This window comes from Equus quagga, chromosome 18, assembly GCF_021613505.1.
Source record: "Equus quagga isolate Etosha38 chromosome 18, UCLA_HA_Equagga_1.0, whole genome shotgun sequence".
Taxonomy (NCBI): Eukaryota; Metazoa; Chordata; class Mammalia; order Perissodactyla; family Equidae; genus Equus; species Equus quagga.
Window position 1 is genome coordinate 47,938,261 of NC_060284.1, and position 19,650 is coordinate 47,957,910.

At 45.6% G+C, this 19,650-nt stretch overlaps 1 protein-coding gene across 1 annotated transcript in view; it reads left to right on the plus strand.

Moving 5' to 3' along the window:
* The window catches only part of TENT5C (terminal nucleotidyltransferase 5C), a 23,269-nt gene extending 3,951 nt beyond the window's left edge, over positions 1-19,318 (plus strand). The window contains exon 2 of the mRNA XM_046645819.1: positions 13,840-19,318. Coding sequence (XP_046501775.1) covers positions 13,866-15,041 — 1,176 coding nt within the window. The 5' untranslated portion in view covers positions 13,840-13,865 and the 3' untranslated portion in view covers positions 15,042-19,318. The remainder of the gene's footprint in view (positions 1-13,839) is intronic.
* The last annotated feature ends 332 nt before the right edge of the window (positions 19,319-19,650 follow it).

Genomic DNA, 19,650 nt, shown 5'->3' on the forward strand with positions numbered 1-19,650 from the left:
TTTTTTTTTAACTGCTCAAGTACATAGTATCTTGTCTTCATCTTTCATCTTGGATATGTTGTATGTATGGGGACATTTACTGAAGATTGACAAGCTAAGAGGTCTGAGTGGATGTGGTAAACTTTTTTTGTGTTACCAAGAGAACTTGCTGAAGGCCAAGGCTAATTTCTTGAGTTAAGTTAAATTTGTGTTGTTGTGTTTGGGTTTCTTGGTCTCACACCAGACTCTGGGCTTTATCTGTCATTTTGTGTGTGTGTTTAAGGATTAAGGGGAAGCAATGCAGAGTCTGAAGTGTTACTTGGGATAAAATATTACTCATTAGATAAGGCCCCTTGCTTTTTTGTGTTGTTGCTGAGGTAAACAAGGCAATATAGCAAAATGCTTTCTGTCATCTTGGTGTTTTGACTGTAGCACGTTAAATTGGCATAAGCAGTATTATGATGGAGCAGACACCTCTGTATTTAAAGAAATATTTGTGTGTTTAAAACCACTTGGCTGATCTCTTGTGGTGCTTCCAGGACGTTTGGTCTCAAACTGTTTTATCTTTCCCCTACATGCTTTATAAGGAAGCTTATATTTGGAACTTAAATGGTTTAGAGGAAGCATCTTTGTATAATTCAACTGTACAAGGAAGCTTTATGAATTGTTTAAAATTAATAGATTTTGTACAGCTGGCCCCTGTAGCCTGTTCTAGAACTGTTTGCAGAATTTCTTGGAACAACAGGAAAAAACTAATAGTATGAAGAAATAGTTGCTGATGCTAAGCAATGTAGGATGTTTTTTAGTCCCAGAGCCTCTTGGAGTCTTGGTCACTAAACTGCGTAAAGTGTTTATTCCATGGATAACAGTGATTGAATCAGTAAGTAGTTAAGTGCTTCCTAGGCAGTAGTCTGTGCCAGGTGCTGGGGAGGCCAAGGGAATGGTATGTGGAAAGGCCTGTGGAAGTGCTCTGGATGCAAGAGGAGCTGGGTCAGCTACACAGTGTACTCGAGGCCCCCAGTTTTTGCTTGTTTGTCTTAGCTACTGGCGTGTGAGCCCCAGGAAGGCAGGGATCTGTGCTCAGTGCTGACTCCCTGCACCTGGAGCAGGGCCTGGCACACAGAAGGTGCTCTTGTTAACCAGATACAGTGCTCTACTGGCATTCGACTACCATTCCACTGAAAGAGGGAGGCATGCTTTAAGTAGGCATCATCCTTGTGGGCTAAGGTGCTGGAGCTTTTGGATCTAACAATTGGAGCCTATAATGCAGGGCAGTTTCTGGGCCTTTTTTTTTTTTTTTTTTTGAGGAAGATTAGCCCTGAGCTAACATCCGGGCCCATCTTCCTCTATTTTGTATGTGGGACACTGCCAAAGCATGGCTTGATAAGCGGTTCATAGGTCCACACCTGGGATCTGAACCAGTGAAGCCCAGGCCGCTGAAGCAGAGCGCCCGAACTTAACCACTTTGCCACCAGGCCGGCCCGAGGGTCCCTTTTTTTAATGGAGGCCTCAGGGGTGTTGGATTGGAGCTGAGGGGCAGTGACTGCAATTGGCCAGCAGCTGAAACTCCTCAGGCTGAACTCCAGACCTGCTCCCTTCACCCACTCCCCATCCTGCCCATCCACCCCAACGCCAGCCTCACGCCGCTCACTCAGCCTTTCTCTCTCCACTGTCACTCGGTCGCTGTTCTGCTGATTCTTTCTCTTTTTCCTTCTTTGTTTCCCATTGCCATCACTGACCTGGTTTTGGGCCCCACCGACAGCTGCTCGCGGAGAGCAGTGGCGGAGCTCCTCGCCCTGCCCCTGGCCAGTTCCGTGGCCCCTGCACCTCGGACACCACCCTTCGAACTCACAGGGATAGCCCTTCCCTCCATAAGCTGCGCTCCTTCTCGGGACCTGTACCTTTCTGACCTTCTGGTTATTCTTGACTCAGGTATTTGAGCAAATTAATGCTAGTCCTTCCTCACCAAACTCTGTTTTAATCCAGCTTGGGACCCTTCTCAGAGGCTCTGGTCTCACCCCGTTGGAGGACCGCTTATCTCATACCTCTCCTCTTCAATACTCCTTTGCCATTCTGCCTTACCTTATTGTCTAGTTTTTTTCAAATCTTATTTTCAGGGGGATGAGCACAGGAAGTCCCATATCTGTCTCCATATTAGCTCCCTGTAAACACATTTCGAGAAGAAAATATCCATGAATCTTGAACGGCTCCCACCAGCTCGCCTTGCCATCAGCTTCTCTCACCTTAGCCCTCATGAGGCTGGGAGAAGGGCAGTCCTCCACCTCGCCTGACCCCCAAACACACCGTCTATCCCGATGTGTGCTTTTGAGGTTGACGAGGTGGGCATTAGGACCACTGCCGCTGGCTGGCGCTGTGTGGTAGCTGCGGCAGGAAGAGCACTGATCCAGAAGGAGAGAAGTGGACACTGAGCACCTGCTCTGTGTCCAGGTGCCGGCCTAGGGTTGTTGGGCTGGGCACCAGCACAGCTGCTGTCTCTGGTGCTCAGGCCCCCTGTGGTCCTTATTCTTACCTCTTCTCTGCCTCGAGGCTCCTTCGTTATGAGGACACCTGGGTTCTGGTCCCGGCAGCACCTTTATCTCTTCAGGCTTCAGTTTCTTCATTGCAGTAAGGTCAATAGATCAGCACCGTCCAATAGAAATATAACAAGAGCCACAATCAAGTTTCTAGTAGTCATATTAAAAAGTAAAAATAAACATGTGAAAATAATTTTAGTAATGTTATTTAAGCCATCTACCAAGTATTATTTCAATTTATAATCAGTGTAAAAATATTAATAGTTTACTTGTTTTCCTCATACTGGCTCTTTGGAATCCAGTGTGTATCCTGTGCTCACAGCACATCTCATTGTGGACTTGGCCCATCTCAGGGGCTCAAGGGCCACACGAGGCTTGAGGAGCCAGTATTGAACAGTAATTCTGATTCTGCATGAGTGGAGGCAAGAGTTAACACAGTTATGGAAGAGGAGTGTGAGCTGGGCTTTAAGCTCTCCAAGGCCAGGGATCTTTGCCTCTTGGTCTCCGATCAGTCATAAGCTCCTAGAACAGTGCTTGGAGCACAGTAGGCACTCAGATCTTTGAAAGAATGAAAGGAAATTCAGTCATCATGGCCGATGATAATCATTCACCCTGTGAGTCAGGTCTGACACTAAAACACCGGATGTTTGATGCCTAGTCCAGCACTCTTCCTCTTGTTTTTCTATAGTTTCTTAGCAAATAATCATAAAGTAATAGAATTTTAAAGAGCTGCAGATAAAATCTGCAAACTGGCAGGGGACTAGGACTCACGGTTTATCAACAATTAAAAGTTGAAAATGCAAGAGGAAATAACTTTCAAGTAAAAGGTGTCTGTGAGATGCCTAATGACAACAACACATGGCTTGGTCAGTGCTAATTTAATGATAATCGTCCTAGTGAGCTATGTTAATGGCTCGTACAGCTCCACACGTGTAGGAACAGCAAAGAGAAGGTGGTTTGGCCACCTCAGGTGCAGTTGGTGCAGAAATAGGTGCTACCCATCGTCGTCAAGCTCCTTCACTTTAATCCCAGCCCTCCACCCCCCACTCTGCCCACCTGCTCAAATTTCTGTTCTTAGCAGCATTTATAATCTTGGCGGAGGGAGCTTTGAGCCTGGTGATGTTTCATTTGGGCTGCTGCCATGCTCAGTACCTGGGGGTCCGGGACCTGTTACTCAGATGTTAACTCCGCAGGGCAGGATCTGTGCAAAACGAAAGCCTGGCTAGAACTATGTGCGTAATTAGGCTGGCTCGCGCTCAGACATGTGTGTGGGGGGGTGTGCGTATGTGTTTAAGTATGATAAGTGCTGCATGTGAGCGACTAAGAGTTGCTTATCCCTTTCCTGATAAGCTCCAGGGATGCTGCTAGTGACTAGGCAGGACTTTGAGCAGGCTGAGGCCCTCATTTTGGACAACTGACAACTATTGAGAGCTCTAAGCTGGAGAGCCAGATGGTAAAGCAGCCTGTGGACGCAACCCTCGCAAAACCTGGAGGCTGTGAGGCCTTAAACCCTGTGGATTGTATGTCAACTTGGGCACTCTCCTTCTAGGAATTGTCCTGTTTTCCTCAGTCTAGTTAATCTCTAGAACACTAGGGCCGGCTCTGGGGATCTCTTTAATGAGTTCAGACCAGTAACATCTCTGGTTTAGAAAGAGGCATCTGGTGGGAGGGGGAGCGCAGTACCAAGTTGCAACAAGAATTATTTCCAGTTCAAGTTGTGTCGATGGCTCTTAATGATGCTGGTACCTTGGAAAAATTAAGGCTTCTGTGCTTAGCTTCCTTCTAAAGATGTCTGTGTTCTGACCTTGTTAATATTTACATTTGCAGCGATTTCAAGGTATTCCTTTAAGCACTTGAACTTCTGTGGCGTCGCTGTTAGAATATCTGAACCAGTGTTTTGATTCTGTTTCAGGCTGTTTTGCAGCCGCAGCGTTGGTTCTCCCAGCGTTATCTCTGCAGCCACAGTTGCTTAAGCTCCCTGTTTTGAAAGTCTGGGAAAGAGCTTTCTGCTTGGACTCTTCTTAGGGCGGGTGCCTGTGGATAGAGCCCAATCACTGATAACCATTAAGACTGTATTTTGCCATTGGTGGGAAGTGAGGACTTGTGAGGGCCCCTCAGACTGGAAAAGCCTGGTTCAGAGGGAGGCAGCTGTAGGTTCTGCAGCCCGCTTCTGCTTCGGTCCGGGACCAGGCAGCATCCCAGTTGCTGTGGGAATTTAACCAAATTTCTTGGCTCTAGTAAACATCGGTGTTAAATGGCTAGGAGGATGCTGATAACTCTGAGAAAATAGATTGAGACCTTGACTGAATGTGATCGAGCTGGGAGTGAGAAAAGACCACCTGTGGTTTCACAGCTTTGTGGTATGGGCAGTTATTTCTTTGAACTGAGGTAGAATGTGTCTGTGGGTGTTTGAGTGGGCAACTGTAAAAATAGCTTCTTGGAAAAAGTTAACACCAAATATATTGTTCTTTTAAAAAATAAGGCACTATTTTATCTGGTTCTATTGCTTTGGGCCATCTGCTAATCTAAACTCTTTCTCCATGTACATTAAACACAGGTGTGTGCCTTGGTTATCTGTAACTTTTTAACTATGTTTGGGGGCAGTGGAAGAGTCTCTAGAATGTGGTCTCCTCCCTTGTTGTGGGTCCCGGGGCCCTGGTGAGGGGGCTGGCAGCTAGCAGACGAAAGTCTTCCTCAGGCTGCCCCCTGGTCCTTGATAACTCCTGGCCTTCAGCCCCCTAGGAATTCAAGGAGGGAGGCAGGATGTCTCTTTAGAAGGCCAAATCCACTTTGACCCTGGTTTTTCTCCTTTCTGCCCACTTATCTGCTGCTGCGTGTATCAAGTCACTCAAAGCGCCTGGCTCTTTTCTCAAGGATGAAGGACTCCCAAGGGTCAAACTACACAGGTGGGAAAAGTCTCACTGGCAGGTGTCCAGGCTCAGGTTCGGCATGCACGCATTTGTCAGGCTGTTCCAGGCTGTTTCTGTTTTCAGTTCTGTTTCAGCTCTCCTTCCTGTGACAGCCCTCGAGGTGCTGGTCACTTCTTGCAAATTTGCTTCCCTTCTTCCACTCCAGTTGGGTTATCTGTTTTTTGGATCTGATAAAGTTACCCTCTTGTCTGCAGGGAGTGTCCTGTTCTGCTGCTACGTCAGCACATCTGCGCTGCTGATCTCCCAGCCACCAGAGTGAATCCGAGCAGTTGTTCCTGTATTCTGCGAGCAGAGCAGTGTGCCTTAGTTGCAGATCCAGATCAGCATCAGTCCATTCCTAACATCTCCTTCCTGTGCCATTATTTTTTCCTCTTAGCGCTTGTCCAGCAACCTGACTATCAAGCTTCTCTAGCCTCTGGCTTCTCTCTCGCTTCTGGCCTTGCTTTCTCTAAAGTCACCCCTGCCTAGCAACCTAGCCAGCATCCTGGAACTCCCTCAGAAGTGAGGGTCGTAGGCCTTATCTCTCAGCCGTTGTTCCTTTAAAACAAACATTAACATTTCTATATTTAGTTATACTCAATTCTGGTGGCTCCAGCCAGGCTGCATACACCCCCAAAACCCATGATGGCTTTGAGGGAGAAAGTTTCTGTACTGGCAGTTGATAGATACTTTAGTTCTAAATGCTTCCGCCTGGTTTAGCACTTGCCCTCTGGCCTTACCCGACTCAGGGGGCCTTAGCACATCCTGCCAATTTCTGTAAAAAACCTCCATACCTTTCTCTGCTTTCCTTCCTCTTATTGCTATCTGCTTCCTGCACCCACCTGAGCCACCAGCTTATCTTCAAAGCCCTCCCCCCACCCCAACTCCTACACCAAAGCTATCCACCTCCTAGGAAGCCTCCTGAATCCCATTTCTGCCACTTCCCAGTGGTGCATCCTTGGACAGTTCACAATTTGTGCATCCTCTTTGTTCCCCAGTTTCCTCATCTGTCGAGGGGTGAACTCTCCCTTACAGGTTTGTTGTAGGAATCAAGTAGATTGGCCCAGATAAAGCCCTTACAGCACTGCCTCTCTGTCTATCAAATGGAGCTTGGTGGCTCCTTAGGGCACCTGGCTACACATCGAGGCACATTTGGTGACCTCTGGCTCTGGCTTTCGGTACACAAGAGCCCCTGGAGGGCTGTGTGTCTGTCAGGGAATGCTGGAGGTTCTGAGGAAGTAGTGACATTAGCCCTGTGGGAAAGGGATGTGGGTAGGATTAGTAAGATGTTTATGTTGTGAAACAGCTGATGAGCATCTCCGTTGAGCAGTGGGATTTCCCATCATGGACAGTGAGTTTACCTTCTCTGCTGTTTCACTGAGAGGCACCTGCAAGCCACCTTGGTGTCCTTGAGGATGAACCCTGACTCATGTCCTTTGCTCAGATGGACTCTGCACTAAAGCAGGTAGTAAAGAGTGACTGACTTGACCTCTGCTGTCTTCAGCATGTACGGTGGGGATAAGGAGCGATGGGGAGATAAGGTGTCACAGTTATTTATTTAACAGAAGGTTGCTTTCTTCCTGTTTGGGTAGAACCAATACTATCTCTGTTTTAGAAAACATCACTTTAGTAGCAGCAAGAACTGGTCATTCTAGCACACACGTGGCTTTGTAGTGTGGTCTTGCTGCCCTCAGCCCATCAGTGGTACAACTTGAGCTTGGTGGAAGTTGTTGCCAGCTCCAAGAGTTAGAACCCTAGCTGGGGAGCTGAGGATCTGGGGTCAGTTCACTTAATGTTTTCCGATCCTTCTTCCCTAATTTCTGGGAAAGGAACAGTTGTAGCTTCCTCAGAGTTCTTGTGAGGATTGAATGGGAATTGATGTGAAGTGGCTCGTACTCAGTACTCTTTCATTTGCTTTCACACACACCCCTACACCTTCATTTTACAGGAAAAAAGAAAATAGGCCCAGAGTCCTGGTTCCCATTCCCTCGGCCAGCTAAGGGAGGAGCTGGAGGGGATACTTGACAAGTACTGCCATCCACTTTCACTTCTGCCTGAATTCTCTAGGCTTTTATATGCAATGAAATGGTTTCTTTTTGCATCAAGTGTCTTCTGTTGCACATGGGGGAGAAGAGTTTGTGGGGAAGATGCCAGCCATGGGTGCGTGGGTCCCCTCTTGGCCAGGAGCTGGGGACGGCAAGTGTCTTTGTGCTGTGTACACACTTCCCTTAGAGCCTGTCACCAGGCTTGGTCCCTTGCCTATGGCTGGGTCTCTTTCCCTGGGCTGGAGCGTGTTACTAGGAGGATCCAGGATTTTGAGGTGACATTCGGTAACAGTGAAAGGGAATTTTATTATCAAAGGAGCGCTGAGATGTGTTTCACTTTCTTTTGTGTCCTTAAACCCCTAGCAGGGGCAGAGGAAGAGGGTAGTTCCCTTGTCTCTGGACTGGATGGAGGGCTGTAGCAGCTGAGAGGGCCTCAGTTCACACCTCAGCACTTCTGTGACACCTTGTGGGCCACAGCGTCTTGAGCTTTCGTGTTAAATATGACAGACCTAGACTGAACTTCGTGGGTGTGCCTCTCTGCATACATCAGGGCTCTCTGGATGGCGTCTGCGTCGAACACCAGGCACAGGGAGGAATCAGTGTTGTTTTGACCAGGAGGCCCGGGAGTGCTCTGAGCGCTCTTCTCTCCACCTTGTCCGTCTGCCGGCTGCTTGCCCACCTTGAGGCCCCCCAACGCTTACCTAGCCTCTGTCGTTCTTCTTTCTGGGATCGAGATAAGCTATGAAGCAGGACTAGAAATAGCTCTCTTTTATTTTCTTTTTGATGGGTTTTCAGATCTACCAGCCTTGTGTGGCTCTGTCCCAGGCAGTGGGAAACAAAGGTAAGTTAAACCCCACTTGTCCTCAGGGAGCTTGGCTTAATCTTCGGGCCTTGTTTGTCTTGTCCTCTCACCCTCTGCTGCCATCTCTGCACACCTGTGTGCTCTCAGTGTGTGTATTCTGCCCTCTGCTGCAGCGGGGTGACAGGAGGGACTCAGCTCCCTGAGATCGCCGTTCGTCACGAGTCAGGTTTCTTAGAGGATTAAGTAGCTTGAACGGAGTAGGCAGTTGGTCATCCTCACTTGTAAGAAGATGCCTGAATTTTCAAATCAGTTCCCCCCTTTCCCAGTTTCCACTGGGAAAATGCAATGACTGTGACTCTCAGACGGTAGAAGGAAAATCGAGCGCTTTCGTTTGAATTTACCAGAGTTCAAATTAACTTTTTTCTAGTCATCATTTCATTAATTTGCTAACTAGAATTTGCCTTTGACCAGGGCCTTTCGTGAGTTGGGAATGTGTGTTTCACGTGATTCTTTTATATGGGGATTATATCAACGTTGGTTTCAAGTGGTTAATTAAAACTAAAATTGTTCACTAAGCTCTGGTGTATTATCTAAGCACTAAGGGCTTGTGGCTTGGATTTATTCTAGTAATACTAATGTTTGTCTAAGTAACTCGAAAATGTACTTTTGATATTCAGAATTGTTTGGATGGGTGAGAGAAACAAAGAATTCCTTTCTAATGGGTATTAATAACTTATTTTGGGCTCGTCTAATGAGCTAAGCACCAAATATGAGCCCAGCCTAAATTTGAGCCTTCAGTAGCTTGAGCTACTCTACATCTAAATCATGGGGAACTGGGAGAATTAAAAACTACACCAGGGGCCAGTCTGGTGGTGTACCAGTTAAGTTCACACACTCCACTTAGGCGGCCCAGGGTTTGCTGGTTCAGATCCTGGGCGTGGACCTACACACGGCCCACCAAGCCATGCTGTGGTGGCGTCCTCCATAGAAGAACTGGAAGGACTTACAACTAGGATGTACAACTACGTGCTGGGGCTTTAGGGAGAAAAAAAAAAAGAGGAAGATTGGCAACAGATGTTAGCTCAGGGCCAATCTTCCTCACCAAAACAAACAAACAAAAAATAAGTAGTAAGTATCAATAGCTGATTATTTTTAAAAGATACTACATCATGGATTTGGCGTTTGTTATGTCTCACACTGTGCTCTTATGGAAACTTTTTTCCAGAAGTTATCTTCATTATTCATATATGTGTCAGAAAAAGTTGACATGGAAGATGCCAACCTCAGACATCTTAGATTCCTGAAAATGTGTTTATGCGTTTATGAAGGTTCTGGCATCTGTAGCCAGTAATCAATATAACAGTCTCATGAAGGTGGCTATAATATGTCTGAAATGAGAAGGGGCAATTCTTCTAAAACTACAAAAGACATTTTTGGATAACAAACATAGAATGGGGCTAGATGAGATGGCTTAGCCATTATTTTGAAAGTTTTGGATAAGCAATGGACATCTTCTTTTAAATAGTGCATAAGCAGAGACTTGCCTAAAAGCCATTCTAGAGGAAAACCAGTCCCTTCTCCCCTGCCCACCTCTCTGGAGATCAGCGTTTAAGGAGGAGCTTCTAAGTGTATTTGATTTTGGCACGTGGGGGCGGGGATGATGGGGAGGAATAGGAAAGGAGCAGAAGGCAGTAAATAAGGTCGTAAATGGATAGAAGGCTCATAGGGGAAAGATTTTACAACATGGCTCATAAGATTTTAACTTTTTTCAACTAATACATATATAGGTTCTAAATTCAAAAAGGCTAAAATAAGTTCTCTTCATCCCCTGTCCCCTTACCTAGAGCTGGTATGTGGTGTGGGCTGAACTTCTTGTGTGATCTTCCAGAGATTTTTATGATTGGATAAGCAGAGACTTGTGCTTTTACGCATGTAGTTTTTCGCTTGCTTTCCTATTAATAAATCTGACAAGTGTTGCACATTCATACAGATAGAGTTGCCACCATTCTTTTGGACGACTGCATGCATTTGTGTACTGTTATACACATGCGTCAAATCATTTAACCTTCTTCGGCTGATGACTACTTATAGTTTTATAAATAATTCTCCAGTGAATATCCTTGTAATCTACCCATAGGATAAAGTCCAAAGTAGACTTCCTAGAAGTAGAATCACTATGCCAAAAAGTATGTCCACTTACAATTGCGAGTCCCATGTTGCTCTCCAGAGAGAGCCTACAGGCTGTGTACCAAAGGTGTCTGCTTCTTGGTCTTTGCCAATCTAATAGATAAAAATGATACATGGGGATTTTAATTTGCCCATGCATTAAGGCAAGGTTGACTATGTTATGCATCTGAGCCACTGGCTCATGTCCTTTGCCTCTTCTTCTATTGGGGTTCTAGTATTTATGATTGGTAGGCATTCGTTATTCATTAAGGAAATAAATACTTTGCCTAATGTGACAAATACATTCCTAGTTTTGTCTTCTGACTTCTTTATGCTGTTTTTGCCATGTAGATACCTCCATTTTTATATGGGAAAATGTATCCGTTTTTTCTGACTTTTAGGTTTGATGTGATTTAGAAAGGACTACCTACTCTTGTAAGTGTATATAAATTCCATGTTTTTTCCTAGTACTTGTAAGGTTTCTTCTTTTTATACTTGTCTTTGATTCATCCATCTAGATCTTAGTTTGGTACAAGATAAGGAGCCACCTTTACTTGTTTGATTTTTAGATTTTAAACGTTCTGTTCCACCCATTTCTCTGTCTTTTTGCACTAACACCAAACTGCTTCAGTGACTGTGGTTTCATAATATCCCTTACGAGGCTGGTATACGTCATTCCTGTCTTCGTAACTTTTCTAGCTATCCCTGCTTCTCCTCCTATATGAACCTTACAAATTTTTAGTCTGTAACAGCTTCTAACTTTGACTCTGCTACCAGGTCAGAGATTTTAAAAATATATGAAAATTCTCTTGCATACATTCTCCCTGCCCCTACTCCCTCCCCAGAGAAGGAGAGAGCTTTCGTCAGATTCTCAGTGGTCTTAGCAGCCCCTCCTCTGACCTTAAGAACCACTGTTCTAGAGGGGGAGTAGTCCTGACAGTAACTCTAGATGACTTCTTTGCTTAACAACTTTTAAAAAAGGCATGAGTCAAAAGTCATTCCTACAGTTGTTCTCCTCTGCAACATTACTGACGTTCTTCCTGGAGATTTTCTTAAAATTAATTGTTCCTTCTATTCCAAGTACTGATTAAATTGAGGCTCCTCCATTGGTGTGACTTCTCATATCTATATCCTAAGTGTGAGCCTTGGAAGCACAATAACAGGTTCACACAAGGTAAAGCAGGTTGTATTTCTATAGGTGGATCAGCTTACGTGGCAGAAACCTGTGTCACCACATCATAGCATTGCGGTGTCTCCAAACGAAGCTAGAGCCATACCCTTCTGTGATCGTTTGAACTTAATCGTGTATGACTGTATAATAGGCACAGGTGTACTGTATGCCAATCATAAAGGGGCCACAAAGAACCAAGTGTTCATAGAGCACATGAAAAAGAACTCTACTGTCCCCACTCTGACTTGAAGTCAAATGCCAGCCACAATAAATGTTAAGCATTTCGCCACAAATTTTGCTTGGTATCCTTAACTTAGGGGTGCTTTGGGAAGATGATCTAGAAAGCCTAGGGCTCTTTAATGCTGTCCAAACAGGTTTGAAGGGAAACTTTCATTTTCCCCTTCCAAGTATTCTTCTGTAGTAAGCAGAGGAGAGCTCGTCGCCCCCAGATTGGGCTTCCTAGTGCCTGCTTTGATCACGTGGTCAACCTTCCCCTTGCCAGGCAAGCAAATTCAGTCTCTTAACCCTGTACTGAAGGGAGCCTGTGATCTGGCTTGGGGAGAGCTGCTTGATGGCCAGAGTGGACGGCTCGCCAGATCTCAGCCGCATGCTGCCTCTGCCTCTCAGCCCCAGCTGAGAGCTCACGTTGCCTTTCCACTGGCTTGCGTCCCCTCCCCATAAGTTCACTCCTCTGTGGCCTTCCTGTTCACCCCAGTCAAGGGACACTCCTTTCTTCTGCCTTAGTATTACATTTTCTTTCTACCACACACTGCTTTGTATTGATATGTTGTGCTCTCACCCCCCTTCTTAATGGCCAGCTCCTGGAAAGCTCCTTTTGGTGTATCCAATGGTGCCCCAACACTGAGTGATAACCATCCCATTGATCTGAGCGCTGTGGATAAGGCGAGGATCCCTGGCACCAGTGTGAGACTAAAATTTAAGTTGGAAGCCCAGGACAGTGCATGCTGGATGTGCATTCAAAAGCAGCAGCTTCCAAACAGTGAAACTGTAGACGTCATGGAGATGGAGTTTGCGTGTGTGTAGCGAGTCAGAGAGGCAAAGCTTGTGAGAAGACTGTCTGCTCACGGCGAGGTCTGAGGACAGCACCTTGACCTTTTGTTCCAGCTCTTGTGTCCATCTAGCGAACATCTGACCCATGTGGAGCTGCAGGCACCTTGACTTTCTAATATATCAGTATTTGTTTTTATATGTTAGCATTTTCAGGCATCTGTTGTGTTTCATTTTCTGAAAAGTATAACTTAGTTGAAAATTGCTCTGGTAACTTTGTGGTTCTAGCAGGGGAAGTGTGAGAAGGGATGTTTTTCTCCTGGTACTGACAGCTAACGTTTTTCATCTTAGGTAGCTGCAAGGTTTTCAAAACCTTTTCACTATTTTGCACAATCCCGTGGAAGGATCACACTGCCCTGAGGAAGTTTCCCACATCCCATGTAGCCCCTCCTTGCTGGGTGGTGCGGTTCCACCACATAGCTGGCCTAACCCTTTGTTACCCAGGAATTTTGTCATCCAAACAACTCCTTGGTCCTACCCTGGAGAACAGAAGTGTGTGTTATGGGGCAGGCTGCTCCTGTAAGTGAGAGACATGAGAGTCTTGCTAACAGGGCATCGGTGTACTTGATTCCAGCAGGACTGACCCCACTCCCTCTTCTTGGTGTGCTTGTAGCCCAGAGTTGAGAATTCATCTATTCGTGGAGCGAAGGGAGTCTTTTTTTGTGGATCACGTGTTCTGTGTGTGGGCATTGTAGCCTAGGTATCGACCAGCTCAGGATGTAGTGAGGGAGCCAAAAGCAGGAGAGGTCTTTCCTATAGAAAACAAGGAAAACTAGCAAAACCTATAGGCCCTCTATTAAGTAATGCTGTGTTTAGGATACTTGGTTTAATAAGGTTGTCTGTTCCCTTCACACAAACCAGCCCACTCCACCCCCATCCTCATGCAGACAAAACAAACAAACAAAACCCACTTAAAACAGAATTATGCAGTTATCAAATCTGGTCTAGGGTAAGTTTATGTGTATTTTGTCCTTACTCCGTGCTGGCACTGCTCTCTATGTATTTAAATCATTTCATCCTCACAGCAACACCTAGCAGTAGGTGCCATTTATTACTATTTTACAGGAAAGTGTTCACAGATAAATCACCGTCTTCTCTGAGTCCTTCGAGCTGCTTTGCCATGTAGAAGTGAATTCTAACTCTGTTTCTCATCCCTCACTTGCAGCTCCCCTGGCAAGAACATCCCCCAAGATGGCAGAGGAGAGTGGCAGTCCCAGGGACTGTGTGTCCTTCAGCGTGCTCAACTGGGATCAGGTGAGCCGGCTGCACGAGGTCCTGACTGAGGTTGTCCCCATCCATGGACGAGGCAACTTTCCAACCTTGGAGATGACTCTGAAGGACATCGTCCAGACTGTCCGCAGCCAGCTGGAGGAGGCAGGCATCAAAGTGCAGGACGTCCGGCTGAACGGCTCTGCAGCTGGCCACGTCTTGGTCAAAGACAACGGCTTGGGTTGCAAAGACCTGGACCTAATCTTTCACGTGGCTCTTCCCACAGAGGCAGAATTTCAGCTGGTCAGAGATGTGGTTCTGTGCTCCCTTCTGAACTTCCTGCCAGAGGGTGTAAACAAGCTCAAAATCAGTCCTGTCACTCTGAAGGAGGCTTATGTCCAGAAGCTGGTGAAGGTCTGCACAGACACGGACCGCTGGAGCCTAATCTCCCTCTCCAACAAGAACGGCAGGAACGTGGAGCTGAAATTCGTCGACTCCATCCGGCGTCAGTTTGAGTTCAGCGTGGACTCTTTTCAAATCATCCTGGATTCTTTGCTCTTTTTCTATGACTGCTCCAGTAACCCCATCTCCGAGCACCTCCACCCCACCGTGATCGGGGAGAGCATGTACGGGGACTTCGAGGAAGCCTTCGACCATCTGCAGAACAGACTGATCGCCACCAAGAACCCCGAGGAGATCAGGGGCGGGGGACTGCTCAAGTACAGCAACCTTCTCGTGCGGGACTTCAGGCCCACAGACCAGGAAGAAATCAAAACCCTGGAGCGTTACATGTGCTCTAGGTTTTTCATTGACTTCCCGGACATCCTTGAACAGCAAAGGAAGTTGGAGACCTACCTTCAAAACCACTTTGCCGAAGAAGAGAGGAGCAAGTACGACTACCTCATGATCCTTCGCAGGGTAGTGAACGAGAGCACCGTGTGCCTCATGGGGCACGAGCGGAGGCAGACCCTGAACCTCATCTCCCTCCTGGCCTTGCGCGTGCTGGCGGAACAAAACATCATCCCCAACGCCACCAATGTCACTTGTTACTACCAGCCAGCTCCTTATGTCAGTGATGGCAACTTCAACAACTACTATGTTGCCCATCCTCCAGTAACCTATAGCCAGCCATACCCTACCTGGCTGCCCTGTAACTAACCTTGAGACCTGAGGGTTGCCGCAGTGGGAACCCCAATAGGGCAAGGGCTCTCAGGTAGGGGAGCCTCCTTTTAGATGTAGGTGTTTGGCTTTTAAAGGGGAACTCAGCTCTGATTCTGCTTTTTTTTTCTTTGTGTACCCATTGGAATGGGTCCACAGTGTATCATGAGCCAAGCCTAAAGGGACCCATTATTCCAGTGCTACTTTGGAAAATGCTATAGGAAGTATGACCTATCCATATCTTTCCAAGATAGACACTAACTTCTCATGTCCCACACATCAGCACAGTTGGATTTGAGCTCTGTGCAATAATCGAGACTGGGGACACGCTTGGGCAGTGTATGAGAAGTATTGAGCTACCTGTCTTCTCACTTGAGCCTAGAGTAGTCTGTGTTGGCCCTCACTTGGGAGTCTCAGCAGTTACATGAAAGTTGTGCTAATAGTCTATTTTCTTGTATCAATTTTAGTCAGGCAGAAAATGGTAAACATGAGGGAGCTCTTGTGACTTAATTTTTGTTCAAGGACTAAATTGCTTATGTTTATTCCCTGTCAGCAGAGCTGAGGATTTCTTTCATCAATAAACCAAAGCCAGTAGCTGGAGGATTGAGATCTGGTTGGAAGTGGTTCGTGGTGTAGATGCTGTGCTATCACGAGGAATTGTGAGATTTGCTGAGAAAAAAAAAATAACCTTTTCTTGAAATGTAACTTGAAAACAAAATAAAATGTGGAACATAATATTAAAGTAGAATTGTGGTGGTGGTGGGAGGGTGATTGTAAATAGGAAACATGAATGTTCAATTTTCTTTTTCTTTAAGGAAATCTTATTGAATGACACTTTTTTTTCCTTCATTAACTCATCACTTTCATTTTGCTCTTCCTAAGACTAAGGATTGTGCTGAGTCTAGAGTTGTTTTGGTAACTGACATGAGGGTCTTCCTGTGTTTTAATTGGAAACCCATTTTGGTCACATTCCAAGTAAGACAAGCTGTTTTTCTGGTGTACTTTGGTGATATTTTTTTTGTTTTTGTTTTTTCAAACATAGTGATTTCCTTCTCTAAGTTTTTTGACAGCAAATGAATTCAGGAACTTCAATAGAACCGAGTGACCTGTGGGATGATCTGCTCTTACGGGCAGAGTTCTTTGGCCTAAGATTGTTTTAGAATCGAGCCTGCTGTCCCTGTGCTGTGCGTGGGGTAGAGGTTTAGCATGCAGTCCGGTCTTGTGTGCATAGAAACTACCGAGGCACCTTGCGGTGATTGATTCTGGTGTATTTGAGGAAGAACGGAGTGGTTGAAGAATACTCTTCCTTATTCTGGTGGATTTGACCAACTGGTTTATATTCTGCACTTTAGAAGGAAAACAGTGTTAATCTCTAGTCTAAAGCAAGCTTACTAAGTGGGAGAGTTCTAGGCTACTGTTGCTTGCCCCGTAGGTTTAGATAAGGGATTTTGTGTTTGGCAACTTTTTGTGGGATCTCTTAGAAAGCATCACTTTAGAGGATCAAGGGAAAAAAAGCTCAGAGTTGCCAGCCAGCTTGGTTTCGAACACGATTCAATCAAATCCAGGCCCCTGATTCTTCTTTCTCCTGTGGCCGTAAAAATCCCAAGCCCTGAGTGATTGCTTTCTCCTTGCTTTAAGCAATGAAGTTTACCTTAATGCAGAAATGTTTAGTAGAAAATGAGTGGTTTACCTTTTTCTAAAGATTATATTTTCAGGTGTTTTCTGGAATGTGATGTCTTGGTCCTCCTAAAAGGAGATGTGGCATGACTGAAACCCACAGCTTAGCTGGTATCCATGTTATGCTGCCTTAGGCGAATCAAAACCACTTCTTAGTGTAACCAGCTCCTGTTTCCCTGTGGGCCAGAGTTGTGTTTGAATTCACTGGGTTTGAGTCAAGGCTGGTTCTACATTGAGGGGGACCCCGTGGTGCTTCAGTGTTAAAAGGGGGGCAATGAAAAGTGAATCTCAATGTGGTCATCCATGACCTTAAAAGGCTGCCATCGTGGTTGCTTGCATAAAAATGACAGATCTGTTTAACCGAAGCTTTGAAATGTGATGAAGCCGCCAACATAAGCACTTACTACAGAAGTCAGTATTGCTTCTACTAGGAGGCTTGGGGACCAGGGTAACGAGGCTCCAGGTGAAGATAGGATCGGAACCATGTCAAGTAATTAAATTTCCAGTTTGTCCTTAGAGTTCGTTTTGCTTATTTTTTTTCCTGTCTGGTACTAATCATCCTTTGAGGATGAAGGGAAGCACAGAAGTTGCTAGAAATTCCCCACCCCCCAGTTCTTTACCACCATTGCAAGATGGCCATCTTGGTAGAGTCTCTTCATCTGACGTTCTTAGTCAGCCCACCTATTTTAGAGTCTGAGGGTAGACGTATGGTAGAACCATCAGGGTAAAAAGCCACACACCAAAGCTGTGCTTTTAAAATACCACCCTGGTCTAGTGGTGACTTCACCTACTCTGCAGGCCTTTTGCTTGCCTCAAGATGGACCAGGTAACCTTGAATTTCAGGTGTCTGGAAATTCTAGCTGAAACCTGCCCTTCGTTCTGTTCCCACAAGCACCAGGTACTCTGAACTTGTACTGAGTCCAGTGCTGCCTCTTTTTTGTGTGTTGAATAACATGAAACTTGGCAGTGGCCAAGGGCACTAAAGTTCAAGTGCAAGTTCTAATATCAGTTTAAGCTGTCTCATTTGCTTTAGGACTCTGAACAGTTTGCTGATGCTTTCTGCAGGTATGCAGCTTGTGACCCCAGCCTGCTGCTTGGAATTGCATTGAGCAGCAGTGAGGTTAAAACAGTACCTTTTCACCTTGTGTTGGCAGAAGGGTACACATGAAATTCCTGGCCTCGAGCTTCGGTCTCACCCTTAATTCTTACCTTGGCAGTAAGACACTATTCCTCACTCAATAACTTCAACTCTGAAACTAAACTCTATATCACTAACACCTCCAAGTCGGGGTTCCTGCTGGCTGCACATGGAATGTGGTGTGGCCCACCCCTGGGACAACCTGGCAGATGGGGAGAGTCAGGTAGGAAAGATGCTGGGGTCCTGACATATGGTAACAGATGTGGTTTGGCATTTAAGTTCTTTTTCCTGGTTTGATTTTTCCCTGGGGATTTGAGTCACTGTAAGCTGTGTGGGAACCTGAGTTTTGTGGTGACGCATTAAGAATCAAACTGCTGAAGCTCCAAATCTGCTTGTCCTCCAGCCTCCCAACTAGCACTGGCCCCTTACCTTCATGGTAGGTTAGGATTTTAACTAGTGCTGCATTGTTAACTTTGGGAAATGGTGCCTCTCAAAAGCAACTTCCTAACTGTAGGAATACCTCCTTTCAAGTTCACTTTCTGGTACTGACACCATGTTTTAGGATACAGCTTGATTCTGAGCTCAGACGTCCTCTTCCAGAAAATAAATGATGGTTCTCCAGTTGTGAGAAGAGACCCTGACACTCACTGGGGCCATTACTTCTTGGGTATCTGACTGGGGCTCACACTGGGGAGAAGCCTTTGGGTGGATTCTGTAGGGTCAAGAAACTTCCAGTTGCCAAGGTTAGATTGTATCCTTAATCTGGCAGAGAGCAGAATGTCACAGCTGACTTTGGAACGTATGCCAGTGCATCCGATTACATTCAGAGGACCAAGGGAGGTGTGTATGGGGGATGTGTTTAAAAAAGCCTAGCAATTTTACAGGATTATTCGTGGAGACTTCCAAAGTGAGGACCAGGGAAAAAGTGCTTTTCTGTGAGTTCAAGTTCTAAACTTGTTTACCTATCACTTCAAAAACAAAAAAATAGTTTAAGTGCAAACAAAAGAAAATGCTTGGAGGTTTGCCTGGGCTAATGAGAGGTGGTGCAAATTGTCATGTGTGTTTGCATAGGAAGGTGAGAAGCCCATCCACTAAAGAGGAAGTCGTTAAACAATACGGACCTGTGGGTGTTTTAAAACTCAAGCCATCTGGTCTCTCTTTTTTCTAATGGATTAAAAAAAATAGCTGCATTAGGAAAATTTTTTATCAATTTCCAAATTAATATAGATGAAAAGTAAGGTTACTAATTAGACTAAATTGGAAGCTTTTTTGTTCTATATTTGCATAGCCTTTGAAAGACTAGTTTCTCTGCGGTGCCTAGGATGTATGAGGTTTCCTCTTTGGTATAATGGTCCCTGACCTTCTTTCATGATGCAGGTGAAATTACTTGTCAACGCAACATGTGTTAGAACTTGATGAAATAAAGCTTTGAGTTTGAGAAATAAAGATCTATTTAAAAAAACCTTGTCAGTTGTGCTCATCTCTTTGCATCGCCTCCATGGTGAACTGGTTTCAGGTTTCAGGAAACATTGCATGGCAGTGGGCAGTTACCAACATTGTCAGCCTTGGATTCTTCTCTGAAAGATGGTGCTTTCTGTGGGGGAAGGGATGTGTGGTCACCTTGGGGGCCATAATTCCCTTCATATTTGGACTCTTCTCCAAAGGGCACAATTTAAACTGAGCTTTGCTACTGACCACAGCCTCTCGGCTGGTGCCGATGTTAGGAGGTATAGTCTTGAAGTCTGCCTTCACTGGCACTTTGTTTGATTCAGTGTTAAAGGCTAGGTTCTCTTT